Below are 24,923 nucleotides of genomic sequence, written 5' to 3' on the forward strand. Positions count from 1 at the left end.
GTACCACACACCTACCTGCGCAGAGGTTGAAGCCATTTTGATGAGCAGTCACAGGGTGTTCTCTGTGTAAATTGGAAGGATTTGAGGAGGAACCAGGCTTTCCACAGGTCTTCCCCCAGCATAACTCTCCTGACTAATGCCTGGTGGAGGAAGGAGAAGGCATGGCCTCCCATTAATCAGCCTAGTGCAGGGAAGAGCTTGCATGTACTCTTAGAACTCGTAATTCCACTTGCCAAAGTTCCTGGTTTCAGATTGGTTTAGGGCTATTAGTCTCAAGCAAATGTATGCAGCAAAAAAATTCAACCATGCATCAATCATTGCACTTTTAGGTTGAACTGGGAATGTTAAATGCAGCTGCAGGATGGGAGGTGATTGTCCCACTCAGCTCTGTTCTGGTGCAGCCTCACCTCGAGTTCTGGGAGCAGATTTGGGCACCATGGTATAAGAAGTATCTAAAGCTGTAACAGAGCATCCAAAGGAGGCCATGAAGATGGTAAAGGGCCTAGAGGAGAAGCCATGTGAAGTGTGTGAGGGCGCTTGACCTGTTCAGCCTAGAAAAGAGGATACGGAGGGCAGAGCTCATTGTGGGCTGCAGCTTCCTCAGGAGGGGGAGCCCAGGGGCAACGCTCATCGCTGCTGTCCGTGGCCGGTGACAGGACCCGAGGGAACGGCTGATGCTGTGCCAGGGGAGGTTTAGGCTGCATGTTAGGAAAAAGGTTCTTCACGCAGAGGACGGGCGGGCTTTGGAGAAAGCTCCCAGGGAGCTGCTCACGGCCCGCGGCCTGACCGAGCCCTCGGACCGCTCCCACAACGCCCTCAAGTGTAGTGCGGGCGGGAACGCCCGCCCAGCGGTGTCAGGATGGCCGAGCGGTCTAAGGCGCTGCGTTCAGGTCGCAGTCTCCCCTGGAGGCGTGGGTTCGAATCCCACTTCTGACAGCTTGTATTTTTTGTGTTACGCTCGCCTGCAGTTAATTAGTTCATCGCTTTTAATCGGTTGGTTGTGGTTTTTTGTTTTTTTGTTTTTTTTTTTTTAATTCACGCCCCCACCCGCCTCCCCCGGATAAAAGCGGCCGCCGGGCGGCGCAAAAGTAGCTGTCAGAAGTGGGATTCGAACCCACGCCTCCAGGGGAGACTGCGACCTGAACGCAGCGCCTTAGACCGCTCGGCCATCCTGACCTGCCGCCGTGTTCTCTTTTGCAGCCACATCCCATGGCAGACCCCAGGCGAGCCGCCGTGTCCGGTCACCGCGGGGACACCCGGGGACAGCCCCGGGCCCAGCCCTGTGCCACGGTCTGCATTAACGACCTGCGTGACGGGGCCCGGGGCGCCCTGGGCACATGGCACCAAACTGGGAGCAGTGGCTGATGGTCCAGAGGATCCTGCTGCCGCCCAGAGGGTCCTGGACCAGCCTGAGATCCGGGCTGACGGGAATCTCCTGGAGTTGAAAGTGATGACGCACTACGTGAATTGCCCAGAGAAGCTGTGGCTGCCCCGTCCCTGAAAGTGTTCAAGGCCAAGTTGAAGCAAGGCCAGGGGCTTGGAGCAACCTGTCTACTGGAATGCGCACCTGCATGGCATGAGGTTGGAACGAGGTGCTTTAAGATCGCTTCCAACCCAAATTATTCCGGGATTTAACAAGGAGTCGCGTGTCGCCCGGCCCCCGCAGAAGAGCAACGCCAGGCACCAGGATGCACCGAGTGCCACCAAATGTCCCCGGTGAGCACCAAGCAGGACACGGCTGCACAGAAGGTTCGCGGTGAGCCGGGCTGCTCCAGGCAGAGCATCGCCAGGACACGGGGAGCGGGGGCTGTCACGGCGGGGGCCGCCCTTTGTCGGCGGTACCGCGGAACGGGGACACGGGGACACACGGGGAGGCGGGGGCTGCCGCGGGGCTCAGCCCGGCCGCCCCGGAGCCACCCGCGCCCCGCCCGCGGAGGGGCCGTCCGGGGCCGTCCCGGGGCCGGTGCGCGGCATGGCGGGGCTGCCCGGCGCTTCGCGAGCCCGGAGCGCCTCCCCGGGCTCTCCCCCGGCCCTGGACGGCTCCTTCTTGGTCTCGCCGCTCGGGTGGCTGATGTGCGCCCAGGCCGTGAGTACCGGGGCGGGGGCGCGGCGGAGGGGGGAGGGCATCACCCACTTCAGTGCTTTTCTTCAGCTGGAAACAGCCCGGATTCTCTTTGGCTGCCATTCTGACCCCATCTCCGCTGTCTAACCCTAGTTAATTCCCAACCCTAAGACAGCGCAGCCCTCTCTCTCCTCCTTCCCTCTGTAAAGCTAGAGCAAAAGTCGGATTCTTGTCCTCACACCCCTTGCCGGTTGTAGCTCCGCTCAGTGCCGGGCGGTTCCCCGTGCCAGGCACGGGCTGATCTGCGCGGGCAGCTCCGCAGGGCACAGCCAGTGGGTCGGGGGGTGTGTGAAGCCCAGTGACTCCAGGTGAGATGTGCTGGGGTTGCTCGTGAGGTTCTCACGCTCCCTGGAACACTCTCAGCTCTCCAGGTTGTCCTCCCAGGCTTTGGCGGCTGCTCTCACAGGAGCCCAAGGGTCCTTGCTCCATCAAATGGAGCTGCAGCATCACCCTCCCACTGCTTCAGCATCGGGGCCAACCACAATAATCTCCCGCTGGTGCCCTCCCTGGTTCCGCGGGTGCCACATGAAGGCACGGGGGTGGGTGTTCAGCTGCGTGCTGGGCCATTTGTGACCTGCCCACGGTGCTGCCCCGCTGCGTGGGAGCCTGTTCGCTCGTCCCCTCTCCACGGGGCAGCGTTGTGGGATGTGCCCTGAGCAGCCACTGTGAAACAGCTGGCACGCTCCTGGTTCCAGATTCCAGCCCCCGGGCACGGCTGTGCTGGGCGTGACATAGGGACAAACGCTCAGGGAAGGGTCTGGGAAGGATGATGCCAGAGGTGCCATCTAGGAGCTTCAGGAAAGAGAGATGGAAGCAAGAGCAGTAGCAGAGACCTTTCAAGTCTGCAGCTGGTCCCACCTCCGCAGCCCCTCGCTCAGGCCAGACTGTTAAACAGGCTCCTGCTTTCCCCTGGTAGCAGCCAGAGTGGGGCAGCTCACACATGCCATTTCCCACCCCTGCAGGAGCCTCCTCTACATGTTTCTCCCCAGCACATATTTTGCCATCACGAGTGTTAGAAATGGATGTGATGGACAAGGAGGCATTGTCGGGGCAGGCGAGCACCAGGGCGTTGGGCGCGGGCAGGACAAAGGCTGTTGTGTTTCTTCCATGACAATAGGCGGTGCAGGCTCACACAGGGCACAGCGGCTTTCCAAGGAGCCCTTCTCCTGGCGAGTGTGCTTTCCTGGAGGGAGGGGAACCCAGCTGCTGCTGCTGCTGGTGTGCCTGGGCTTGTGGGCGATGTCCTGTGTTCCTTCTGCAGGAACCAGCGCCTGAACACATCCCCTGCTTCACCCCACAGGTGCTGGGTTTACTGGTGTGGTCTCTCGTTGCTGCCACAACGTACCACCTCCACGCGGCATACGGCTGGGTGATGTTTGTGTCCCTCTTCTTCTGGATACTAACACTCCTTTTCTTCGTGACTTACCTCCTGCAGCTTGATCAGAAGTTCTACATGATCCCCTGGTCCCTTGTGGTGGGTAGCTGAGAGGGAGTGAGGGGGGAACCCAAGAGGGAAACATCTTGGTAAGATAGTCTGGGAAGACTTCAGTCTCTTCTGGGCTGATGGAACCGAGTCCCCTGCACTTAGCACAGTGACATTTTTTCATTCTGCCCTTGAATTGCTTAGAAAATGCTCAGACCAGAAAGTCCTGTGTCAATCCAGAAAGTTACAGCCACCAACTGCTGCAGCTGTGGTGTCATCCAAAAACCTCCCAGCACAACCTGGGGAGCATTTAATTCTGGGGAATGGGGAGGAATGTGAACCTGAGCCTTTTGCTCCTGCCTCACCCCAGCGCACACAAGGCCTGAGCCCAGACCTCACGACCTCCTCTTTGCTTTCCCCAGCTGATGATCTACAACGCTGTGGCCACCGTGCTGTACATCACTGCCTTCGTGACGTGCGCGGCCGCCGTGCAGCCGACGTCCTGGCGACAGTGGGACTATAACCGCAGAGCTGCTGCCTCTGTGAGTACCGGCGGGCAGGGGAGGGCCCAGGGGCTGGGGCAGCCACCCTGGTCACACGTGGGATGTGCTCCTCTTCCAGTTCTTCGCCTGTGTCACCATGATCACCTATGGGGTGAGCACCTTCTTCAGCTTCCGTGCCTGGAAAGGGCTGGGCAGCAACGCGGCCACCAGCCAAGTGACTGACCACGCATAAGGAGTGGACAGCAAAGCCCAGCCGCAGGCCACCCTGCACCATCTTGTGCTGGGCTTGGTGGCTTGGAGCCTTGTGTGCCATCAGGGCTTGTTTTGGGACCAGCCTGTGCTGGCAGCAGTGGTCAGCACTGGGTCATGTGGATGCTGCCCTGTGGTTTCTGATGATGCTTCCAGCTGACGTGCCCACAGCACAACCCTGCTGGTGTCACCACTGGGGACACAGACTCGCTGGGGCTGCAGCTCCCGCTCATCCCCAGGGGTCATCTGGATCCTCGCTGGAGCAGCTCCACTGAGGGGGCTCAGCCAATCTGGCACAGTTCGATACTAAAATTCACTAACCCAAGCCCAGGCTCCCCTCTCTGCTCATTCACAGCTACAGTGTAAGTAATGCAATTAACAGGATGCAGAAACAGTGGCAGAGCTGGAAGACGGAAAGCAAAGCAAGCAGTCACAGCTGCTCTTGTATTGGTTGCTAACAATTTGAATATAAATTTTATGCTTTAAATAAAAACATTCCTAAATCCAGCACTGGAGTCTGTCATGAGAAAACTTGTCTTGAGAGGAGGCAGCACACACAGCATGGTGGGGACAGCAGAGATGTCACTGCAGAGGTGACATAGCCCATGTGGGCTATGGAAGGAACAAGTGCACAGGGTTCACCTCTCATTGCTTTATGCACACACACGCTCAGCGTGTGCATCCAAGACCACAAGAATACAAACTACGTGCCAGGGCTTTGATCACTTCCTCTTCCTGGCTCAGCACCACACACTCCTGAGTTCACCTAATTAACCAGCAAGTCAACTTTGCCCATTAGCTGCAGGTCATTTTCAGAAATTAAAATGAAGTCTGCAAAAGCTCTGGGAACACAGGCAGGATCAGTGCCTCAGGAGAGGGAAGAACCATGCTACTCCCCCTGCACAGTGCTGCAGACCACAAATTCACCTTTTGGCTGTTTTGTCAGAACGAGAAGTGATGCCCAGCCAGACAGAGCAGCTTTTCCTTTCACACCCTCCTTGTACAAGGTAGTAAAAGTAGATTAAGTGAGTTCAACAGCTGGTGCATGGTGAGCTACACTGCAAATCTTACTGCATGCTCTGCATGGGAAAAGTTTTACGAGGTTGTCTGCAGAGGCAGGATCAGGAAACTGAATTGATGGAAGGTGAGAATTGAAAAGGAACTGGACACATGGCATTGGCCCATGACAGATCTGCCTTTATTTGGTAGTCAGTGGGTAAATCAAGGGTCAAATTTCCACAATTATGAATATATAGACATATATTTATATAAAAAACAGGAACAGTAGGGAAAAATTAGTAAAAATTAACATGGAAGATCATGTTACTGAATTTCACAGAAGAAGTCTAAATAAAGTTTACTTATAAACACTGATAAAAGACACTAGTCTCAGCCTTCCAAACTCTGACACAGTCCAAATTAATTTAGCATTTCTCCAGATTCAGCTGCATCACCAGGCAACTAAGGCTCCAGAATCTCCATCTCTCTGGGAAGGATGTGACCAAAGAAATGACATGCTGTTCTTATAAAGCAGATGATGGCTGATCAGCATGAATTCTGCCTTGGCACCTTGTAAAAAACTTCCCTGCACACACTGACTTCTCAGTTAAAACCACATCCCTGAGAACTGAGCATCTTTTACTGCCAGATGGCCACGCTGGATGGGATTGTGAGCAACCTGGTCTAGCGGAAGGTGTCCCTGCCCATGGCAGGGGGGTTGAAACTGGATGATTTCCAGTTAAGCAATGGTGCTGCAGGAAGAGAAGGAATAAACTGTTCTCTGTGTTCAGCAGAGACAGGACAAAGAACAAGGAGCTCAAACTGCAGCTCAGGCACTTTATATCAGAGCGCTAAAAGCTCCCTGCAGCAGCAGCAGCAGCAGCTGGGCACTGCAGGAAACTGCCCAGACAAACCACGGCAGCTTCTAAGAAGATCCTGGCAGACATGTAAAGAACAGTTTGGGTAGAGCTGGGGAAAGGAAGACTACCTCCCACAGTCTCTTCCATCCATTTTGTAAAAGGGTATAAAAATTCCAGAAAGCTTTGATTTCAGCCCCTGGAGAGGGACCCACAGTCCTGGCCCTGCCCCACTGCACACCCACCTCCCTCGCAGCAGCAGTGGAGTCCCCGGCCCTCCGCCCCGGCCATCTCTGGGGAATCGCTGCCTTTCACCTCCAAAATTTAAATACACCTAGTTTAAAATACAACAGAACTTCCTTCAGAATGACTTGTTTAATGGTTTAATGAAGTCACCACTAACGCACTGCTTAAATCCAGAGTTCGACCTTCTTTTTCCTAGAAACAAGGGGGAAAAAAAAAGAAATCCGTGACTCCACGATGGTTTGGAATAAGCATTTCAAAAAATGAAACAGGTAATACATTCTCTGCTGCATCAAACCAATATAACATGTTACTTGAGCATCTGTGAGTGAAAGTGAACCCAAGAAGACTGTGCAGGAATCCCTGGGCTGAGGGGAATGTCACCTTGCCAGTGTCTGCCCATGCCAGGGCAGAGTCTTGCTCCCACCCAGCTGGGAATGCTGTGCCGGTGGCTCAGGGTTCTACTGAAATCTGCCTCCTGTTGTTTGCCTCTCGGAGTCCTCAAGCTGCAAATCCCAACTGAAACTCCTTCTGCTGCTGAGATATGGACTGACTCTTTCCCTTCAGCCCATCCCCATTTCCACAAAACTCACAGGGATGGGGAAGGGGCAGAGGCATAACCACAACTGTGACTCTTTTGCTCTTTGTCAGACAGGACTGGACTGACACTGAAGAGCACTGATTTTCATTTTGCTAAGAAAAACCTAATCCAAAAATCTTAGCATTTTTATTTCTCCAGCTGGAACAGAGAGGAGGAGAAAACAAATGAAAGAGGCTTAAAAAGCTAATTTTGGATAGACTAGGAGTAAAAAATAAGATACTACAGAGTCAGAATGGCCAAAGTGGAAAGGGATCTCTGGAGGTCACCTGGGCCAAACCCCGTGCTCAAGCACGGTAACTCAGGACCGTGTCCACACAACTTTAGAATATCTCCAAGGATGGAGACTTCACAACCTCTCTGGGCAAAGAAGCTGTGACAGTGCTCAGAGACTGTCACGGTGAAAAAATGTTCCCTGCTGTTCATCTGGAAAACAATGTTCACAAATGCAGGAAGTTCATAAAAGCAGGAAGAGCTGCTCCACATGCCAGCTTCATTCATGTTTTCTGGGAATTATTAAATGTGCAGAATGAGTTTAAAAAGCCACTCAGTGAAGTAATTTTTCTTTTGATTCCATTACAGCCTTTGATTAAACACTGTGACCTACTGTAGTAACTTTTCCTTTAGCACTCTCAGGTGGAGCTACACAAAACCAAGAGCCACTGTGCCAATTAAAATAAACAACATGATATACTCACAGCTCTGTATTCCAGGAACATTTCTTTGAAAGCCAGAAAGTCTGTAAATGTGAGAAGCAGATCAAATATATCACCTGGCATTTCATCTTTGTGTTGTCTACAGAGAAAAAGAAGTTGGAGAATGAGAAAACTGTGTGAGAAAAATTCGTTATTTTAAAATGGTACAAGGTGAAAAAGGACAAATAGAACAATATCAGTGTTTGAACAAGAATGTTATTGCAGGTTATCATATAGCAAAACTGCAGCCAAATATTACCCTGCAGTATTTCCAATCCAACTACCTTATGACATTTTCTAAATCCAAGACCTATGAGTATCATATCAGTCCTTGAAAACCAGACCTGTTTATTTAGGAAACACTAAAAATTAAACCGATTCAAATACTTTAAGATACTCAGTTCCCAGTTGCACTTGATTTTCTTATTCAAGGGGAAAACCAGTGATCTTTCAAAAACCAGCTCTTCAGGAAGCTGGTTAAGCTAAAACACCCAATGCAAGAGCTGAACACAAACCAAACTCTTCTCTGAATGCTCCATAAGAAAACTGTAATAGAGGAATGTGACCATGTGACTGAAACACCACCAGGCTACTGAGGTGCCTGGAAGAGATAAACAAGACCCAACCTTTTAAGGGTCTGACTTCAAAGTAACAAGAAATATGAAAATTCTCCAGTGCTCTCATTCTGATTTCTCTTCCTACCCCTTCAAACCCAATATATTACAGCATGACAGTTCAGAAATTTAGAGTAGCAGGCCATCCTGAATGCTGAAGAAAAGTGGTCAGCCACTACCTGCATGAACACTTCTTTTTTTAAGTTAAAGTGGAACCGTTATCTAAAAGGACAGCAGCCAAACCTAAGCTTTAATCTAGATAAAAAGTACTGAAAGGCACATAAGCCACACCTCAAGCAAAAGCAAAGCAGAGACTTACTGCAATGACACTGTGAAAGCAACCATATCAAACCCACGAATCCGATCAAGCAACTTCTCTTCAATGTATTTCTCTACTAAAGAGATCTGAAAAAAACCCCAGACAAACCACCCCAGTAAGATCACAGCAGATTTCAGAAGCAGATTTCAAACAGCATCCCTACACTGACACCTTCTTGACACTCTGCATGACCCTCACTGGGCACAACTGCAGACCCTTCAGTGGGTGTTGCAGGTTCTGTTCTCACACCAGCCCTGAGGCACAGAGCTGCACATTTTTTGCAGGGGATCTTGGGGAGAACAAACACTATTTGTATCTAGTAACAAATATTTTTCCTACTCATTTAATGGTACCGAAAAGTAGACTGGTCTAGTTTCTTGATCATGCTTTGCATAGAGAATGTGATTGAATTATCCAATACAAGAAATAATACAACTGGAAAAGAAGAAATTGTGTTTGCACACATGCTAAACACATTATTTACTACAGCAATTGGCTAAATTTCTATTCAAGAGAGCTACACAACTTCCACAATATCTCCAGAAAATGAGAAAGGAACCTAAAGCTTCAGAAAAAACTTTTCTTGCTCACAGATCATGGCTGTGCTTCTGAAGGAGACAGGAATATGTTGGGATCTGTTCCATGTAAACTCAGTATTTTATAAAGGGAGAACTATATTTAAAAAAAAAAAAAAGAAAAAAGTAATACATATGAAAATTAGGAAAAGGTATCTTACATATTCATTAAAAATGTCCGTATAGATGAGTTTGTTTTCTTCTGAGTCATCAAACTCCTGGTAGTGCTTCTCCAAAAAATTCCTCTGTATTAACTGGAAATCATCATCTGGGCCATAACAGAAATGCAGCACAGAGTTACCAGTTTAGTCATTCTTTCTCTAACACAAACCCCACATTCAGTGGTCCTCTGCTTCCCTCTGTAACCACAGAGCCCTGCACACGTGCAGAGTTCATCACATCAGCATCACAGCTGCTGCCAAACCACCACTTCTGACCCATCTGTGAGAGGACAGAGGCTGCCAGTGAAATATTACCGAACAGTCCTCCTGCTCTACATTTATTAATAGTTACTTATTCTGAACCTCTTTCTGTCCTGGCTCTAAACTCAGCAAAACATCTGTATTTTTATTAGAGTGAATACCTCTTCCCTACAAGCACTCAAAGTACGTTTTTTTATTTGAATTTGAAATCATGGTGTCTTTTAAGAAGATCCTGACAGACGTGTCAGCAGAAGTTTGGGCAGAGCTGGGGAAGGACAGGCTGCCTCTCACAGTCTCTTCCATAAATATCCCAGAAAGCTTTGATTTCTCGGTGAGATGCACAAGCATCTTTACTGTTTCTCTAAGAAGCAGTGCACTGCAGTGATGTGGAAAATAATTTCCAAGAGTCATAAGCACACAGAAAAATTTTATGTATATTTTTACTATTCTATCAGGTTAGGGGTTCATGGTAAGAAAGCAAGGAAAGCTTCCATGAAGCAGGCAGGAGCTCTGTATGTTGGTTAATTAACAGAGGAGCAGCTGGCAACAGGTTTAGCAACCCTGTTGTTGTCTGTACCTACTTGCAGACCTTACCCATTATGATATCCTCCAGATAGCCAACAACTGCATCAAACTCATCAGAAGTGGTGGAGCTGAAAGCAAAGGAAGACAAGACTGCATAAATATATATTTTGATCGCAGCAGAAATTAAAGTTAAAATTAAAAAGTGCTAACAAAAGCCTAAGTACAAATAAACACAGTAATTACAAGATAACTGAAAAACTTCCTAGTTTCAACCTACAAAATAATCCATGGCAATGATGAGAAGACTGCTCCATGGAGATTCTCATCAGGCCTCTACTCTATTTCCTCCCAGTAAGGTGCCTAATTGCAAGAAAGAATAAATGTTGTTTTACAGGCATTACTGTCAAGGTAATTCTAGTTCTGGTGCAGAAGAATGTAAAGAGTGTAATTAGAACAGCAAATTAAGCCTTTTCCAACCCACAAATCCCAGCTGCTACCAGTTTACCTACTCTTTCCTGCACACGGTGATCACAGAATTGTAGACACTCTGAGAATATTTTGAAATATTTGGTCTTGTAGAACAACTTAAACTGAGTGTACAGACAACTATTACATAACTGAAGAAACTTAAATATTTTTCTTATGCAAGAAACGTCCTTATATGATCCAAATAAATGGGATGATCTCCTAAGGTTATTATATCATGAGCAAATATTAAACACCATTAGGGATCTGAATTCATCCAGAGAAGAAAACTTCAGTGCCAGCATCAGGAGTCTGGATCTATTATTGTGAAACTTGTTCAGACACAGTAAATAAGGATGGACATCTCCAGGATGTCTTTGTCATTCACAGCTCATCTTTAGTGGGAGATGTGAACTCTTCCTATCTTCTCCAAGGGATGAAAGACAAACTTCTCTCACACATGAGGGGAAGAAGGCTCAAAGAAACAGGGACATTTGTCTTTAAGAAAAAAATTCGCCTCAATCAGTGAAAGCACCATTTAAATTCAATTGAATGTCTCCTTCTCATCAGTAAACAGAGTAGGACAGCCCTTCAGACTAAGTTTTGAAAAGTTCATTAAAATTACTTCGCTATTAGAGAGTACTCCAGTGAAATTAATCCAACAGTAGTTTAGCCGACTGTTTAACTATAATCAGGCTCTCTCTGATCAGGAAAAAATTAAGAGACCTTTGATTTAAAAAGGCGTCTCGCTCAGCGAGCGACATCCTAGCAACAGCCTCGCAGCTCCGGGAGCCGAGCGGAGCCGGGGCCGGGCACAGCCCGCGAGAGGGCGGCACAGGGCCGGCAGCGCCCCGGGCAGCGCCCCCGGGCTCCGCGCCGCCCTGGGCAGCAGTAACTCTGCTAGGGATAATTCCCACTCTTTACCCCCCTCCAAATAAACGCTACTGCTAGTTTTACAGCTTATCCTAACAGCAAAAGTTTTAATTTAAATCCTGGCTTAAGTCTGCGCAAGTAATTTTAACTGTTCCAAAAGAACCCAATTCCATCTCTTTGTACAGCACACGTGCATCCACACACCTACAGAGACACGAGCTCACCAACCCTGTGGTTTAATTCCCTGTCACCTCCCGTAATTCCTTCCATAATTCCCTGCCCATAACAGCCAGTCTGGGCCAGCACACGGTGCTGCTGAGGCAGCCTTGGCACGGGCCGCTGTTCAGTCTGAGGCTGAAAGAGTTAAATCCGTTCACGACAGAGGCACAGCCACACACCCCCTTATCCCACAACTCCTGGGAGAGGAGTAAGGCAGACACTTGTGGGGTGAAGCAGCATCTTAGCATCTGCCAGTGTGAAATTTGGCCGAGGTCACCTGTGAATGGGCTGAGTTTTAGAAGGAGAACACTCAAAGGCTGAGGAAGAGTCTCCTCTCAGGACCAGCGACATAAGACAACACTCTTGAAAAGGCGAGATTCTGAATTTGAAACAAACAGCAGAAAAAGAAATTTCCAGCCTTACAAGGCTTGCTCTGATCCCTCAGCAGAGCTACCCAGTGCTACACTGACCACAGTGATATCTAGTTTGACTTCACCTAAACTCTGCACTGCTGTTATTCCCTCTTGCAGCTTTGCATTCTGCAACTTTGTTCTCCTAAGAGGCGGCATCTGCTGAACAGTGTGGTGTAAATTCACCCGTGTAATTATATTCCTATCAAGGTATTTTAATTAGCAATTAGCTTATTGAAAATCTGACACATGAGAATGTAGCATACTCACGTGGCTACACCCAAACTTTCTCCATCAGAAGTATCCATTGCTCCTGCCTAGCCAGAGTGGAAGAGACAATCTGTATGTTTCAGCTGTTAGTGGTTATTTCTTCTTTTTGACCAAAGTGCTAAGGAATAACATGACTTAGTGTTAATACAAATTCAGCTGCTAAACTGCCATACATTTCCCAAAATGCAAATCAGGCGATAAATTTTAATTCTTAAACGCAGGAATTCCAACATCACATTCTTCCAAAATTATTACTACTACTTTTTTGTAAAAACCTAAACAATCTAGGAACTTTCTCTGCCCATTCAGAGAACAGGCTCAAAATGCAACCACTCCCTGTAAAAGGGGTGTTGGGTCACCTCTACATCTTTTCTTCTGAAACATCTACGGCTTATTATTACAGAAGTAACGCCAGACAAGGTAAAGGTGCCACCCTGCTCCAGTGTGCCCCAGACCAGGCTGGTAGGCCAGGCTTTGGACAGCGCTCCCAGGGCTGTGAGCAGGTGACGGGGACAGGGAGCAGCACCCCGGGCCGCTGGCGACGGGAACCCGCTGCTTCCCGCCGGCCTCGGAGCAGTCCCGGGGCATCACCGCGAGCACGGCAGGAGCCGAGCGCGTCCCTCAGACCCGGCGAGAGGGGGCAAAGCCCCCAGGCACCCAGACCGCCTCCCTCCCTCCTTCCCTCCCTCTCCGCAAAGGGACCCAAGGCAGCGGGCCGTCACCCTCCCTTCTCTGCACAAAGCGCCCAGCAGTGGCACCCCCCGTTCCCCGGGCCCGTCTCCCCGTGTCCCGCTCCCGGTGCCGTGCCCGCGCCCCCGCGCCCCCGCGCCCCCGCCCGCACCCACCGCCCTCAGGCCGGCGCGCCGCCCCCTCCCCTCGGGCCGTCTCCTGGGGAACGCGCTCTTCCGCCCCGCCCGCAGCCAATCGCAGCGCGGCTCCGGCCCGCTGGGCCCGCCCGCCCAATGAGGGCGCGCCGGGGGCCGCGCGGGGAGGCGGCGCCGCCGCCATGGCGGGCTGGGGAACGTGTCCTGCGCCGAGCCGGCTCCGGGCCTGAGGGAGGGACGGGGGACAGCATTATGTGCTTGGTAATGGCGTTGGTAAGGCGGGTTTCCCATCGGAGAGCAGAGCTCCGAGAGTTGGGGACAGCCCGCCAGCTGCTGCAGCCCAGCCGCCAGCGCGGTGACCCGGGCCCTCCCGGCGCGAATGTCCCCATGGGAGCGCATAGAGGCAGCTCGGTCTCTCTCAGCCGAAAAGGAATTGAAGAACAACAGACAGCCTTCAAGATGTTTTTATTGTTGAATGGACAACGTTGCTACAATTCATTTCCCCCTGTGAGGGCCTGTGGAGGCACCAGCTCCCGTCCCTGTCCCCAAAGCCATGGGGGCGCAGGGAGCGAGGGTGGCACCACACTGATCGTGGAGTATCCAGCCTGACAGAAACGCCCCCGACGTGGATGGCGGCAGAAAGCCGGTCAAAGTGTACAGTCTTTCCCTTTGTGAAATGAACAGGACAGTTCTCTGCAACACGGCTCCCTCCTCTGCCACCGTTGGCTTCCTCTGCCCAGCATCAGCTGCATGGAAGACGGTCTGGGGCAAAATTTTCCAAAGCATTCACATGTTTTCCATAAAGAACGCAGACACGTAGTCCCGTGTCCACAAAGGCAGTGAGGCTCTAAGGTCAGCTGCAGTCCAAGGGGACAGCAGATGCCTGGACGCCATTGTGGACTTGGGCCTGAAGACCTTAATCTCATACAGCAGTTGATACGAGTTAGGAGTCCTAGGCACTTCTGAAAATTTTACCTCAGTTAATCCTGGCCAGGGAAACCAAAGTCCTGAAATTACTAGACTCTATTAAGGCAGAGTTCAAAAGGGTTCTGTCCTACCTCTTCCCTAAAGTATGATTTGTGACTTTATACCTTAGGGATAAAAGCTCATCATTGCATTTGGAAGCGCTTAAAACTTCAGGTGATTCTGAATTTCTAACACCCTTGTGGCAGTGATGACGGTCACATTTGCTCATTGAACACAGAGCTGGAAAGGACTCGGCCCTGACTGAAAACATGGATACAGCAAAACATTGTAAAGTACAGCCAGCGAGGAAATGAGATCCCTGTGGCACAGATTTGCCAGTCTGACTTTAATCAAACCAGGCATCCAAGGATGGATGAGAATCCATATTTTAGCAAGAACGCTAACCAGCACTCTGCTGCTGGATTCAGTCTATATTTGGACAAAAGTCAACGATGGACAGAACTTTTCTAATTCACACATCTCTGCATGAAGTTCAGCACCCTTGAGTTAGCAAAGGCAGAAGGTGAAAGGAGCTGCCAGAGAGCTGGGTTCTGGGACCTGTGTGCAGAGCTCTCAGCAGGAAGAAGCAGCCTCAGCTCTGCTTTGTCAGTACTTCATAGTACAATAAAGATAATAAATGATTTTAAAAATAAGCTACATCACACCATGAGAATTCACTAAAGCAGCCTCTGCTGCTGAATCACTGCCAAGAAGTGGGATGGTTTTGGTGTAAGTTGTGTGTGAATTAGTAAAGTTCTACTATACAGACAGATATTTTTAAAAAAAATCAACCGGTGCAAGACTTGGAAGAGACCGAGTCATATCCTCAGTTGGTGCAAATTAAGCAGAACCCCACTGATTTTTGTGCTACTTCACTGACACCAGCTGTGAACCCTGATTCCTCGTAGAAACCTAGTAAAACTCAAGAGCTGCCTACTGAAGTGCATCCTTAACATACAAACATCACAAATGTGTAATTAAAGTGGAGCAGAGATTCCCACTGTATGATCCCTACCAAAAATAGGAAGTGTGGCCCCAAACCTGCTCAGAGCAGGACTGACACGTGGCAAGCAAGGTGCATTTTTTAAAGAGTTAAGACTGAAATTGCTATCCAAATAAAGTTGTTTTAAATAAACTGGTCCAGAATTCTCCTCTAATATTTTAAAGATATATTCACTTTGGAAAAATTGAGCTAACTTTCAAAAACAACACTGATTAAAAAAGATGTTCGATGATACCTTAAAAAATACCCAGAATATCAAATTAATTCCAGTCCAGCATTATAATTAGTTAAGAATACCTCCCGAAAATTATAACCTCACAAAAAAATGTGGGTACTGAAGTTAAAAGCATCAGAAACATTATGTACTTGAAAATACCATTGATCTTTTAACGTTTAAAAACAAATCAGAACATTCTTTGGAATCACCAGGTTATTAAAACCTGTGAGTTTCTCTACAGTCTCCACACTGTCTTTTCAAATCAGTCTGTGTACAGATTCAGTCTCTGAGCCGTTTAATATCAGAAAACACAGAGTCTCTGACCAGCAGGAGGCTACATTAAACAGGGAAACATTGGCATTCTCTTTTTAGTACTGACTTCTGCCAAAAATAGAGACTTTCGAGCACAAGCCAGCACAGCCCTGTTTTAGGAAATACTTATGTTCTCTTCTTTTCTAAAATGCATTGTATGTGTACTTCCAGTGCAAATTTTTTCAGCACTTGCGACAGGCGAGAAGGAAAAGGGGAAGAAGAGACAACTCCCTCTGCTCTTGCTTGGAGGAACCAATAGCCATAGCTCCTGACTGCTGAAACCAGCTCCCATCGCTGGCAGCTGGGAAGAGCTTATTAAAGATTTCGGTTTTAAGATGAACAGATTACAGGTTAGCATGAAATCTGGCCTTGGCTATGGTTCTATGTGCATAAAGATTGGCTAGAGATGCTTTCCCCTTTCAGTATTGGTTGGAGTTCATTAAAAAACAAGTCTGTGGTATTTCTCCACGTGTGTCATGAAATGTGAGAGATCTGTCTGACTCGGGTTTGTATTTCCTGTCGACACAAAGGGCAGGTCTCCAATTGCAAGGCACACTCCATGCACAGGTCACTGAAGGAGAAGAAAAAACAGTTAAAGCCTGCTTTTACAGCACGAAAAACTAAACAACAACAACAAAATAATACGAGCACTAAGCAGTTTAGTCAGCCTGCCAGAGGCACAGTCAAGTCCCTCAGTGTAGAGATTAGACATTGCAAGTCAGGTGTTGTGGATCCATTTACAGGCTTTGAGAGGAGCCCCTGCTGCTCAGCATCTCCCAGACCTGCAGCTGCTCCTGCAGTTGGTTGGGATCCCACTTCCCCGTGCTCATTAATCCTAAATGAGTGCTCAGACCTAGCACTCATTCTGGTCTGAAGAGCAGCAGCCCCAGTGCCCTGCAGCAACTTCTCCACTCCTTGTTGGCATGTGGCGGGCACATCTCTTTTTAACTTTCCAGCATCTAGACACATGGCAAGATTCCTTCCATGAGTGCTCTAAAACTCTGAGGAACTGGACTTAACTGGATTCATTTCCTAGTAGGCTGCTTAAAGGCAGGAAAGTGCTATTATGGTACAACTCATACTGCTGTCTCATTTTTAGCTTTTAGAGGAATTTGTGACTTGAGACAATCCATTTGTTGAACATTTAATGAGTATGTGAGTATATTATGAATTTTCTGCTCTCACGTGATCTGGATTTCACACCACCAGTATCAGGTACTAATCAGTAAAGCCTCTGACATCAGGGAATTATGACTCTAGCCGAGGGCAGCATACAGATGCAGCCTCTGTACTTCTCCAAATAAAAACACAATTAGGGGTTCCATCTGCTCAGATCTAGGATGAGGGGAATAATGGGAATACTGTGTTTAACCTCTACACATCACATCCTTAAAAGGAAGGAAGGTTATTTCCTTTATCCCCAGGGAGTCAATCAAGATGAGCAGGGACTGCATGTGGCCTCAGATATCTAAGCTGAACATCACACACACATTTTCTTATTTCTTTGGATTTGGGTTTTTTTTTTAAGGTTTTACCTGTGTCCACAAGGCCTGAGTTCTGTGTCTGCTACCTCATCACAGCAAAGTGTGCAGCAGTTCTCTCTGATACTCACTTGCTTCAGCAAAGCCAGGCGCCTGTGTCTGAGGGGAGAGAGACAGACCCCCCCAAAATTAGTTTGACTCAAAGCAATAGATTCAAAACTATTCTGAGAATTGCATCAAGGCCAAGATAACACTTGTAGCAGTGCTACACCACACTGCTGATAAGCATCGATCACAACTGCCCACAAAAAGAGGCTTAACACACCCAGAGACCTGCAAAACAGCCTGATTCCCTATTCTGGTCTGTCAGAAAGGGATAAAGAGGGGATTAAATAACAATTCTCCTAGTTCCCACAGATGAACACTTAAAGAAATTGTTCTTTTGTACCTGAGCACCTTTAGGAGTTAAGAAAAAAAAAAAAAAACTCCAAACAAATAAACCTCACAAACCCATGTATCAGCAATGTACAGAAACCCTATAATGCTCTAACACAGTTTAAAAGAGTAAAACCTGCAAATTAAATTAACAATATGGCAGCAGTCACAAGCGAGAGAAAATAGGAAAAAATCCCTGATTTGATGAAATAAGACATTTCCCACCTGGAACACATAGACAACACCCATCACAACTATTCAGTGGCAGGGTGATGGTCTTGCCCCAACACCAGATGCACCAAATTCAGCACAACTCTGCATGATTTTAGGTTTAATCCTGTGATGGATAATTAGGATCCACTCATACAGGCCTTTGCCTTATCTTCTATCACTTTTGAAATGATCAAAGCTATCTTTTAATTTAGGATTGGCTTATCATTTCCAAGCAGTTCAGGCTGTAGGGCAGGGATGATCTTTGTTTACACAAAGAACAACAGTGTCCAACCTTGAATGGAGCCTTTCAGTGGTATTGCATAATGAAGAGTCTGTAACACAGGAGGCCAAGTTTCACCAGTCAGGCATCAACAGGAAACCAGTTTCCCCCAGTTTGTCTCTCATCTTTTGGCATAATCATGTAACAGCTCTCACAGCTATTGCCTGAACTTTGCAAGAGCAGTGCCAGAACGACATCAACCCCATCTGAGCATCAGCCAGAAACTACAAACCTCTCACCTAGTGTGGCACACTACCAGGACAGAAGAACACTTAATTTGAAAAGGGAGGGTGACAAATTTGTACCTAGCAGATCATGTTAAAGACTACATCAGGCTTTCACTTAAAGCACCTGCAGTCACAAGCAGAAATAATTTACTCTGGCTATAGGTAGGCACAAAATGATTTTGCAACCTGTATTTGATTTTCTCTGCATAAATACAATAAATACAATGTCAGTACTATCATTCAAAAATGGGGAAATTTTCATCAGGATCAGGACAATTTCAAGACTTACAATCATTCAGCAGTTCCATGCTGCCAACACCACAAATTAGGTCAATTTTAAATAGGACATCTTCTTTTAAATAACACTATACCTCCTCAATCAACCCAATAAACCTTAGATGGCAGAAGGTACTTCTACTAAAATAGCTTACGGTGTGGTACTAGTTCATTTTGATTTAGCTTAATATTACAAAATATATTTTAATTTAATGGACTTTGGTTGCATATCTCTTGCCCTACTCGTGAAATTGCACTGGAGCCTATTCTGTCATCCTTTTAGAAGAGGAACCTATGGAAGTATGATCCCATAAGAAATTAATTTTGCTGAGTACAAGGCAAGACTTGGCAACTCAGACGTGAAACATTTTATTTCTCTGCATGCAAACACACAAGGTAGGAGGATTACCTGGGCAAAATGATTTTGTCTTCTGCTGTCAGAAAGGCATGATCATTGAAGGTACTAAACTTCATTGGTGGTGGGTACTTAAAGGGTTTTGCCCCAAAGTTGAACTCACATTGTTGATAGGACATGAAACTTGCTGCAGCAAAAAACCCCGATCTGCAACATGATGAACAGGCATTTTAGAATGACTTAAACAATAGTAGAGCTTTCAGACATGTTACTATTACCATTTGAAAATATACCCTGAGATAGAGACAAGTTTAATACCAGTGTTTTGCAGCTAACTGGGAGACCATCAAGTTGCAGCTGCACATACTTACCTTGTTCAGTTCTCAGCTCTTGAATTTACTATTGGGATTTATCTGAATTTCTTACTGAGTCAGCCAATAAAGGCTGCCTACTGTACAACTAGGATTAGTCACACATTTAAAGCCCCAACTATCACCTCTCAAATTTACTGGAAGGGACAAAATTCAGTAATACCCCAAGTTCTAACAAGCACTCAAGTTTATCAATTTCATACTCAAAGAACAGAGCACCAAAAACTGAATAAAGAAGATACTCAGCAACTCTAAACTGAACTAGTCTTTGCCTGCATCTTGAACTTTGAGGAGAAAATATGGATGAAATTATTAGCCTGGTAGGAATAACTGACAAAGTACTGTAATGTTTAATTAAGCTGCATAGGAAGCTGCTTTCTCAAGTACTACACCAGCTTATCTTTCCTGAAGTAAAAGGCTGAACTTCCCTATGAGAGATAGAGGAGTTCACCATGTGCTAATTTTAACAACAGCTGGCAAAATAAGCCCAACACCTGCCTGCAATGCTACCAAGAGACATCCTCTGATGAATATTCAATGTGCTGCTCCAGGAGCTGGCCCCAGTGAATGGCAGTCAGTTAACAAGCCCTCTCCAACATTTACAAGATAGGCTTTATTTTTCAGAAGATAAATTCCTCAGGCACCAGAAAACTGTTCATCTTTGCTGCAGCCTAATTCTATTTTAATGCCATGCTAATTTGTATAAAACACTGAGCTGAGCATACCTTTGGAAAGTCCAAAGTATTTTTTTTGGACCCTGAAATCCACCTGTAAAATTATATCCTTCATATTGATTTCTAAGCAACTTTCAATGGGGAAACTTGCTTAATGATGGCTTCAGGTAAGTAAATATGAATTTACATCTCAAATTGAAAACTCTTCATATAATTAAAACAATTATCCACAGAGGTCATGTCCTTCCAAATGAGCAGATACTTACACAGCAGATGAAAATACTTGCTTCTCGGCAGGAAGCTGGTTTCCATTTAAATAGAAGATCATTTGCTTTTCTTGCAAGTCTAGTAGAAATCCTATTGTGTCTCCTTACATGCAAAACAAAAATAATTTAAAGATTTCATTTCTGTTAAATGCCAACAGCTGTAACAGTTATTGTTTCAAGTATCACATATGACACTGTGAGTTGTCTTACTTAAAAGGAACTGTTTGCAAAAGCACAAAAGAAGAAACATTGATACAGACAGTAACTAAAAAAAATCAAAACAAACCAACCCAAACCAAAAAACCCAGGAGAAAATAGTAAAAAAAATAAGTATTTTAGTCTGCCAGAGCATTAATACTACACAGTTGTAGAGGTATTGCAGAATATTTGCCAAAGCCAGAAGAAAGCTGCACTCTGTCACTCCTTGGCTATTTTACACCTGTTGAAAATAGACTTTAGCAAGTGGGTGTTCTGAGGAGAAATTTCCAATATGCTTGTGCTATTTATTTTTAAGAGGTGTTTTATTTTAGCCATCCTTGGGGGAAAATTTTAATAGAAGAGAAGGCGGCACAGTTCACACAAGCATGGCATGCACAGAATCCTACCAAGATTTCAAAGCTGAGATCAAGAACAGAACTTTGCTGTCCAAGCAGTTATCCAAGAATTTAAAGTAAGCAAGACAGTGCAACTCCTCCTTAAAAAAGAAAAAAAAAAGTCTAATTCAGAGATCAAGGTTTTTTCCCCTTCTTAAAACAACTCTTAACTCAGAAAGGAAGATTTCAACCCTGTTGTGTACAACTACAAACAAGTGGAAAAAAGTTGAATGATTAAATGTCCAATGTTAATTGGTGCTATGCTTTTCACTAAGCATTTGAAAAGAAAAAGTGTTTAACCAATAGAAGTCTCTTTACACAGGCTGGGGAACAAAACTGTAGCGCCCACTGTGCTCATCTCAATCACTCTTAAAGACACAGTAATTATTAAACCTTTCTGATCATCAGAATTAGGCAGTAACTGCTTTGTTCATGCCTATGAACAGACTCCTGCAAGGGGAAAAAATCCTGTGCAGAAATCCAGTTAGGGTAAAACAGCGGAAGACAGACTGGATACCTTCTTTCCAACAGGGGTGGGAATGTGGTTTACTTCTGGCATTATACCAGATCAGCTGCCGGCAGCCATCGTACGCACAGGAGTATTCATCGTCCCCGATGCCGTAACCTTCCTGTGGAGACAGAGCTCAACAGCTCAGCCTGCAGCCATTCCTCACACACAGGGGCTAAAGTCTAGTCTCATCCACCCAAACCACTCTTCCAGGACCAGGAAGGGCTTTTCTTTCTCTCTCCCCTCAAGGTAATCTTTTTCTTCAAACTAGCTTTAGCTTAATTTTCACATCAAAAGGGAATTTGTTGGGGTGAGAAGGAAGGGAGAGAAAGGGATATTGTTTCCAAAGTGTCTTCCATTCTCTCTGACCTCAAATCACTCCTGTCTGTGGAGTATTTAAAAATCAGAAGGCTAGTACCCAAACAGGTTAAATTTTTGCATCTTAAAAAGTCACCACAGAATAACAACCAGTCTCTTATCTTGAAGTCCCAGGACCAAACTTGTAACGCCTTTCCCACAAGATAGCCATGTGCCACCAGAACCCACAGTACACCAAGTGAACAAACACACAGCCCCTTCACCTAATTTGTTGCATATTGTGTCCCTTTCACTGCCAGTCTCCCTCAAATTGTGAAAGCATTATCAAGTGACAGTCCTAAGGTCCAAGGCAAACACAGAACTGAAGAGTTTCAGAGAGGGAGAAAAATCTGTCACGTAGCAGAGACCGACCACGAAGCCCAAAAGCATTATGGAAAGTAAGTAACTTCCTCGTGCTCAGCATGGTTTGTCTGGAGTGCAAATACCAGACAGCATCTGATTACACAAGCCTCCCATGTCCCAAATTAAAGCTAAGCCCAGCTAATGGGTGTTTAATGTCATGTTTAGGACTAGTCTTTTTGTTACAGATGCTGTAAATAAAGAGCATATGGCTTCTGAGGCCTGTGTTTGTGACATGCCCGGAGGATGATATCCTTGTATTTCAGGCACACACCTCATGAACTTAAATAACAGCAGCATGTGGCCACCAGCAAAACAGCTGCAGCAACAGAAAAACCATCCTACTCAGAGATGTGACATCTCCCAATTTCATACTTTGTACAGGACACACAAAAAATGCACATACACCAAGCTCCTTAACAGTAAGTGGGGAAAAAAATCTTTTAAGCCTCTTAGCAGTCTAAAGGCAGACACATGGCCTTTTATTTCAAACAGTTTCTGTTACACTCAGTGTCTACAAGGACTGTGCTCAGCACAGGTCTGCATGGTATTTTTGTTTGGCTGGCGCTTCTTGTGAATGGTTTCTATTTTTTTTTTACTTAAATCACACTTGAATTCCATGCTAAAAATGTGGGACTGGACTTGGGATGTGACAGAGATTATGTGCATGTTATACATCAGCAGAAGACAATGGTATTTCCATGAGTAATTAGAAGAAATGGAGCAAGACCTCTGAACTCACAGGAATACCTAAGTTAAATGGTGAGAGTTACTACTCTTGCATTCCCATTGGATTTCTTGCCACTGGTGTTTGTTTAATCTCCTTAATGTATTTATCTCATACCCCCACAATCAATATTTAGTCACATGTATGCATTTGGCCTATCTTGATATTAGCTTCTGTATTTGACTCAGCTGTAGAATGACTTTTTCTATAATAATCAGAAATGATCAGTTTGAACTGCTTACTTCTACGTTAAATATGTAATTCTTCTCCTAAAATAAATTCCAAGTAGGAACAGAAAGCCACGCAATTACAACAGTAAAGAAGGGCTTCAGGTGAATTTCTCACTCAAGCTTAACCAGAAGTGTCCACTTAGAATCCCAGCACTGTTTCCATTCTCAGCACCTTTTGTCCTAAAATTCTAGCTTGCACTTCAATGAACTTTAATGGTCATTTGGAAGGCTGATAAACATGGAAAATTAACTCTAATATGAGGGAGAAGTTTTTATCGGGTAGTAATCATTATTTTTTTTTTATTATGGAAATAATGAAACAAGTTATACCATAGCATAAAAAGCAGAATAACCAGAGCTATTGTCACAGATGTCGTAAGAAGGAAAATACTGACGTTACATCACCAGCTCGATGACATTACAGGTACTCACATGGTTGAGAAATTTGCTGTCTTTGGTTGCCCATCCTATCTGCATCACTCCTGAAGTAATGACTGTAACTTCATAGTACCAGACTCCAGAATCGACACAGAATGTGCATCTTACACTTTCAAAGGATGAGGCATCACATCGCGCCTACCAAAACCAAACAGAAATTCAGTGCCTACAAAATTAGCATGCAAACAAACACCTCTCTTCCCTGGATCAAGTTTCTTGCATATAAGAATATACCAACATAATTTTAGAGGCATTTTGGACAAAGTGACCTCTCTTTATAGCAGTAGTTGTCACACAAACTAGTGAGTAGGCAAGACTGAAAATTGTTCAGTGGTTAAGCCACAGGCAAAAAAAAAAAAAAAAAAAAAAAAAAAAGAGTAGTTGACAAACAATTTAAAGATTTAAAGACTAGGACAACCATGACAGGAAAACCTACGTCATTGGTTGTTAACTGGTTCCTGGTAGAAAGGACAAGGAGGCATCCAATGTTAATTCATGAAAATTCATCTCTAAATAGTCAGACAAGTTTTTAGAAGGAGTTAGAGAGGAACAGAATGATATTTTGACTAAAACTGTTCACAAAGTAAGTGAAAAGCCCTCTGACTCTTAAGAACCCTCCTCACTTCCCTGAAGTTTTGGGGCACAGGCACTAATTTAGTGTGAACATTTCTACACTTGAGATCAGAGTAGTGATGTTACTTTGATGACAAAGCAAGTTTTCTGGACAAAGCTGGCAGACAACATGGATTCATTCTACAAAATCACAGGAGCAAGTACAAAGCAAAAGCTGCCTTTTACTTCAGCCTCTTTTTCAGGCTGAAAACATGAAAAAATTTCCTACCTCTAACCCATGTGGTGAGATCTTCAGGTATTCGCTGACATCGTTACTGTTCAACATAGCCCTAATATTGGTCAAGTCAACCTTCTCATATGTAAACTGCCTGCCTTCTTTTAAAACTGAAAAAGAAAAAAAAATCCCAACCAGGGTTAGTTACTGCTGCTGCAAAACTTGATTTTAAACATTTCCTACAATGATAATCTCTCTAGGATCCAGGTAGTTTTTGACATAAGTGAATGAAACACTGAGATTTTGCCTGCATGAAAACAGCTTCCAATACAGTGCGTGTTAAATACCCTCCACACGTGAAAGCATGACCTGTGCCTCTGACAAGAGCTCCCACAATCTAATTAGTACTTGCAGGAAACCCACAGGCAAATGGAAGGCATCCAAGTTCACACCAAGTTGCCACTGTTTCAGGATTTACCATTGTATTTGTATATTCAGTGGGGAGAGTTTTTCTCATTCATTACAGTGCAAACAGATTTGGGGATAGGAAGAAGGGGAAAACAAGGATTGAAAGGTTTCTACTGTCTCATTTTTAGGTGATGAACGTGAACTGAGCCAAAGCACTCCTCTCTCTCTCTCTGC

General features: G+C 45.8%; 3 protein-coding genes and 2 non-coding genes across 7 annotated transcripts in view; 2 read left to right on the plus strand and 3 right to left on the minus strand.

Moving 5' to 3' along the window:
- Nucleotides 1-853: 853 nt before the first annotated feature.
- Nucleotides 854-936, plus strand: TRNAL-CAG (transfer RNA leucine (anticodon CAG)). Its single transcript has one exon. It is a non-coding gene; the product is annotated as a tRNA-Leu (tRNA).
- Nucleotides 937-1,093: 157 nt separating this feature from the next.
- TRNAL-CAG (transfer RNA leucine (anticodon CAG)) lies at nt 1,094-1,176 on the minus strand. Its single transcript has one exon. It is a non-coding gene; the product is annotated as a tRNA-Leu (tRNA).
- A 191-nt stretch (nt 1,177-1,367) lies between these two features.
- Nucleotides 1,368-4,799, plus strand: PLLP (plasmolipin). 2 transcript variants are annotated; one of them, XM_066194324.1, is made up of 4 exons: nt 1,368-1,716; nt 3,423-3,596; nt 3,968-4,087; nt 4,167-4,799. In XM_066194324.1, the coding sequence occupies exons 1-4, from the start codon at nt 1,708-1,710 to the stop codon at nt 4,278-4,280; spliced, it is 417 nt and encodes a 138-aa protein (XP_066050421.1). In that variant the 5' UTR covers nt 1,368-1,707; the 3' UTR covers nt 4,281-4,799. The 2 variants fall into 2 exon arrangements, with proteins under 2 accessions (XP_066050421.1, XP_066050420.1); XM_066194323.1 differs by lacking the exon at nt 1,368-1,716 and adding an exon at nt 1,926-2,086.
- A 689-nt stretch (nt 4,800-5,488) lies between these two features.
- On the minus strand, nt 5,489-13,307 carry ARL2BP (ADP ribosylation factor like GTPase 2 binding protein). The gene is made up of 7 exons (XM_066194303.1): nt 13,227-13,307; nt 12,382-12,499; nt 10,214-10,272; nt 9,359-9,465; nt 8,623-8,708; nt 7,693-7,789; nt 5,489-6,591 (listed from the first exon to the last, which is right to left on the minus strand). The coding sequence occupies exons 2-7, from the start codon at nt 12,417-12,419 to the stop codon at nt 6,529-6,531; spliced, it is 450 nt and encodes a 149-aa protein (XP_066050400.1). The 5' UTR covers nt 12,420-12,499; nt 13,227-13,307; the 3' UTR covers nt 5,489-6,528.
- Nucleotides 13,308-13,651: 344 nt separating this feature from the next.
- Nucleotides 13,652-24,923, minus strand: part of RSPRY1 (ring finger and SPRY domain containing 1) — a 34,525-nt gene continuing 23,253 nt past the window's right edge. For both annotated transcript variants that reach the window (XM_066194569.1, XM_066194568.1), the window contains exons 10-16: nt 24,336-24,451; nt 23,489-23,632; nt 21,392-21,503; nt 20,282-20,384; nt 19,025-19,177; nt 17,239-17,343; nt 13,652-16,274 (exon numbers count right to left, since the gene is read on the minus strand). In XM_066194569.1, coding sequence (XP_066050666.1) covers nt 16,178-16,274; nt 17,239-17,343; nt 19,025-19,177; nt 20,282-20,384; nt 21,392-21,503; nt 23,489-23,632; nt 24,336-24,451 — 830 coding nt within the window. In that variant the 3' untranslated portion in view covers nt 13,652-16,177. The remainder of the gene's footprint in view (nt 16,275-17,238; nt 17,344-19,024; nt 19,178-20,281; nt 20,385-21,391; nt 21,504-23,488; nt 23,633-24,335; nt 24,452-24,923) is intronic.

The sequence above is a fragment of the Chamaea fasciata genome, unplaced genomic scaffold (assembly GCF_029207755.1).
Source record: "Chamaea fasciata isolate MVZ Bird 193981 ecotype frontalis unplaced genomic scaffold, bChaFas1.0.hap1 SCAF_12, whole genome shotgun sequence".
NCBI classification, from domain to species: Eukaryota; Metazoa; Chordata; class Aves; order Passeriformes; family Sylviidae; genus Chamaea; species Chamaea fasciata.

Coding starts and splice junctions, on each gene's coding strand:
- PLLP (XM_066194323.1), top strand. CDS start 1,973: ATGGCGGGGCTGCCCGGCGCTTCGCGAGCCCGGAGCGCCTCCCCGGGC. Junction 2,087..3,422: donor GGCTGATGTGCGCCCAGGCC/GTGAGTACCGGG, acceptor TTCACCCCACAG/GTGCTGGGTTTACTGGTGTG. Junction 3,597..3,967: donor TGATCCCCTGGTCCCTTGTG/GTGGGTAGCTGA, acceptor TGCTTTCCCCAG/CTGATGATCTACAACGCTGT.
- ARL2BP (XM_066194303.1), bottom strand. CDS start 12,419: ATGGATACTTCTGATGGAGAAAGTTTGGGTGTAGCCAC. Junction 9,466..10,213: donor TCTGGAGGATATCATAATGG/GTAAGGTCTGCA, acceptor GTTATGGCCCAG/ATGATGATTTCCAGTTAATA. Junction 8,709..9,358: donor CGGACATTTTTAATGAATAT/GTAAGATACCTT, acceptor GGTTTTTTTCAG/ATCTCTTTAGTAGAGAAATA.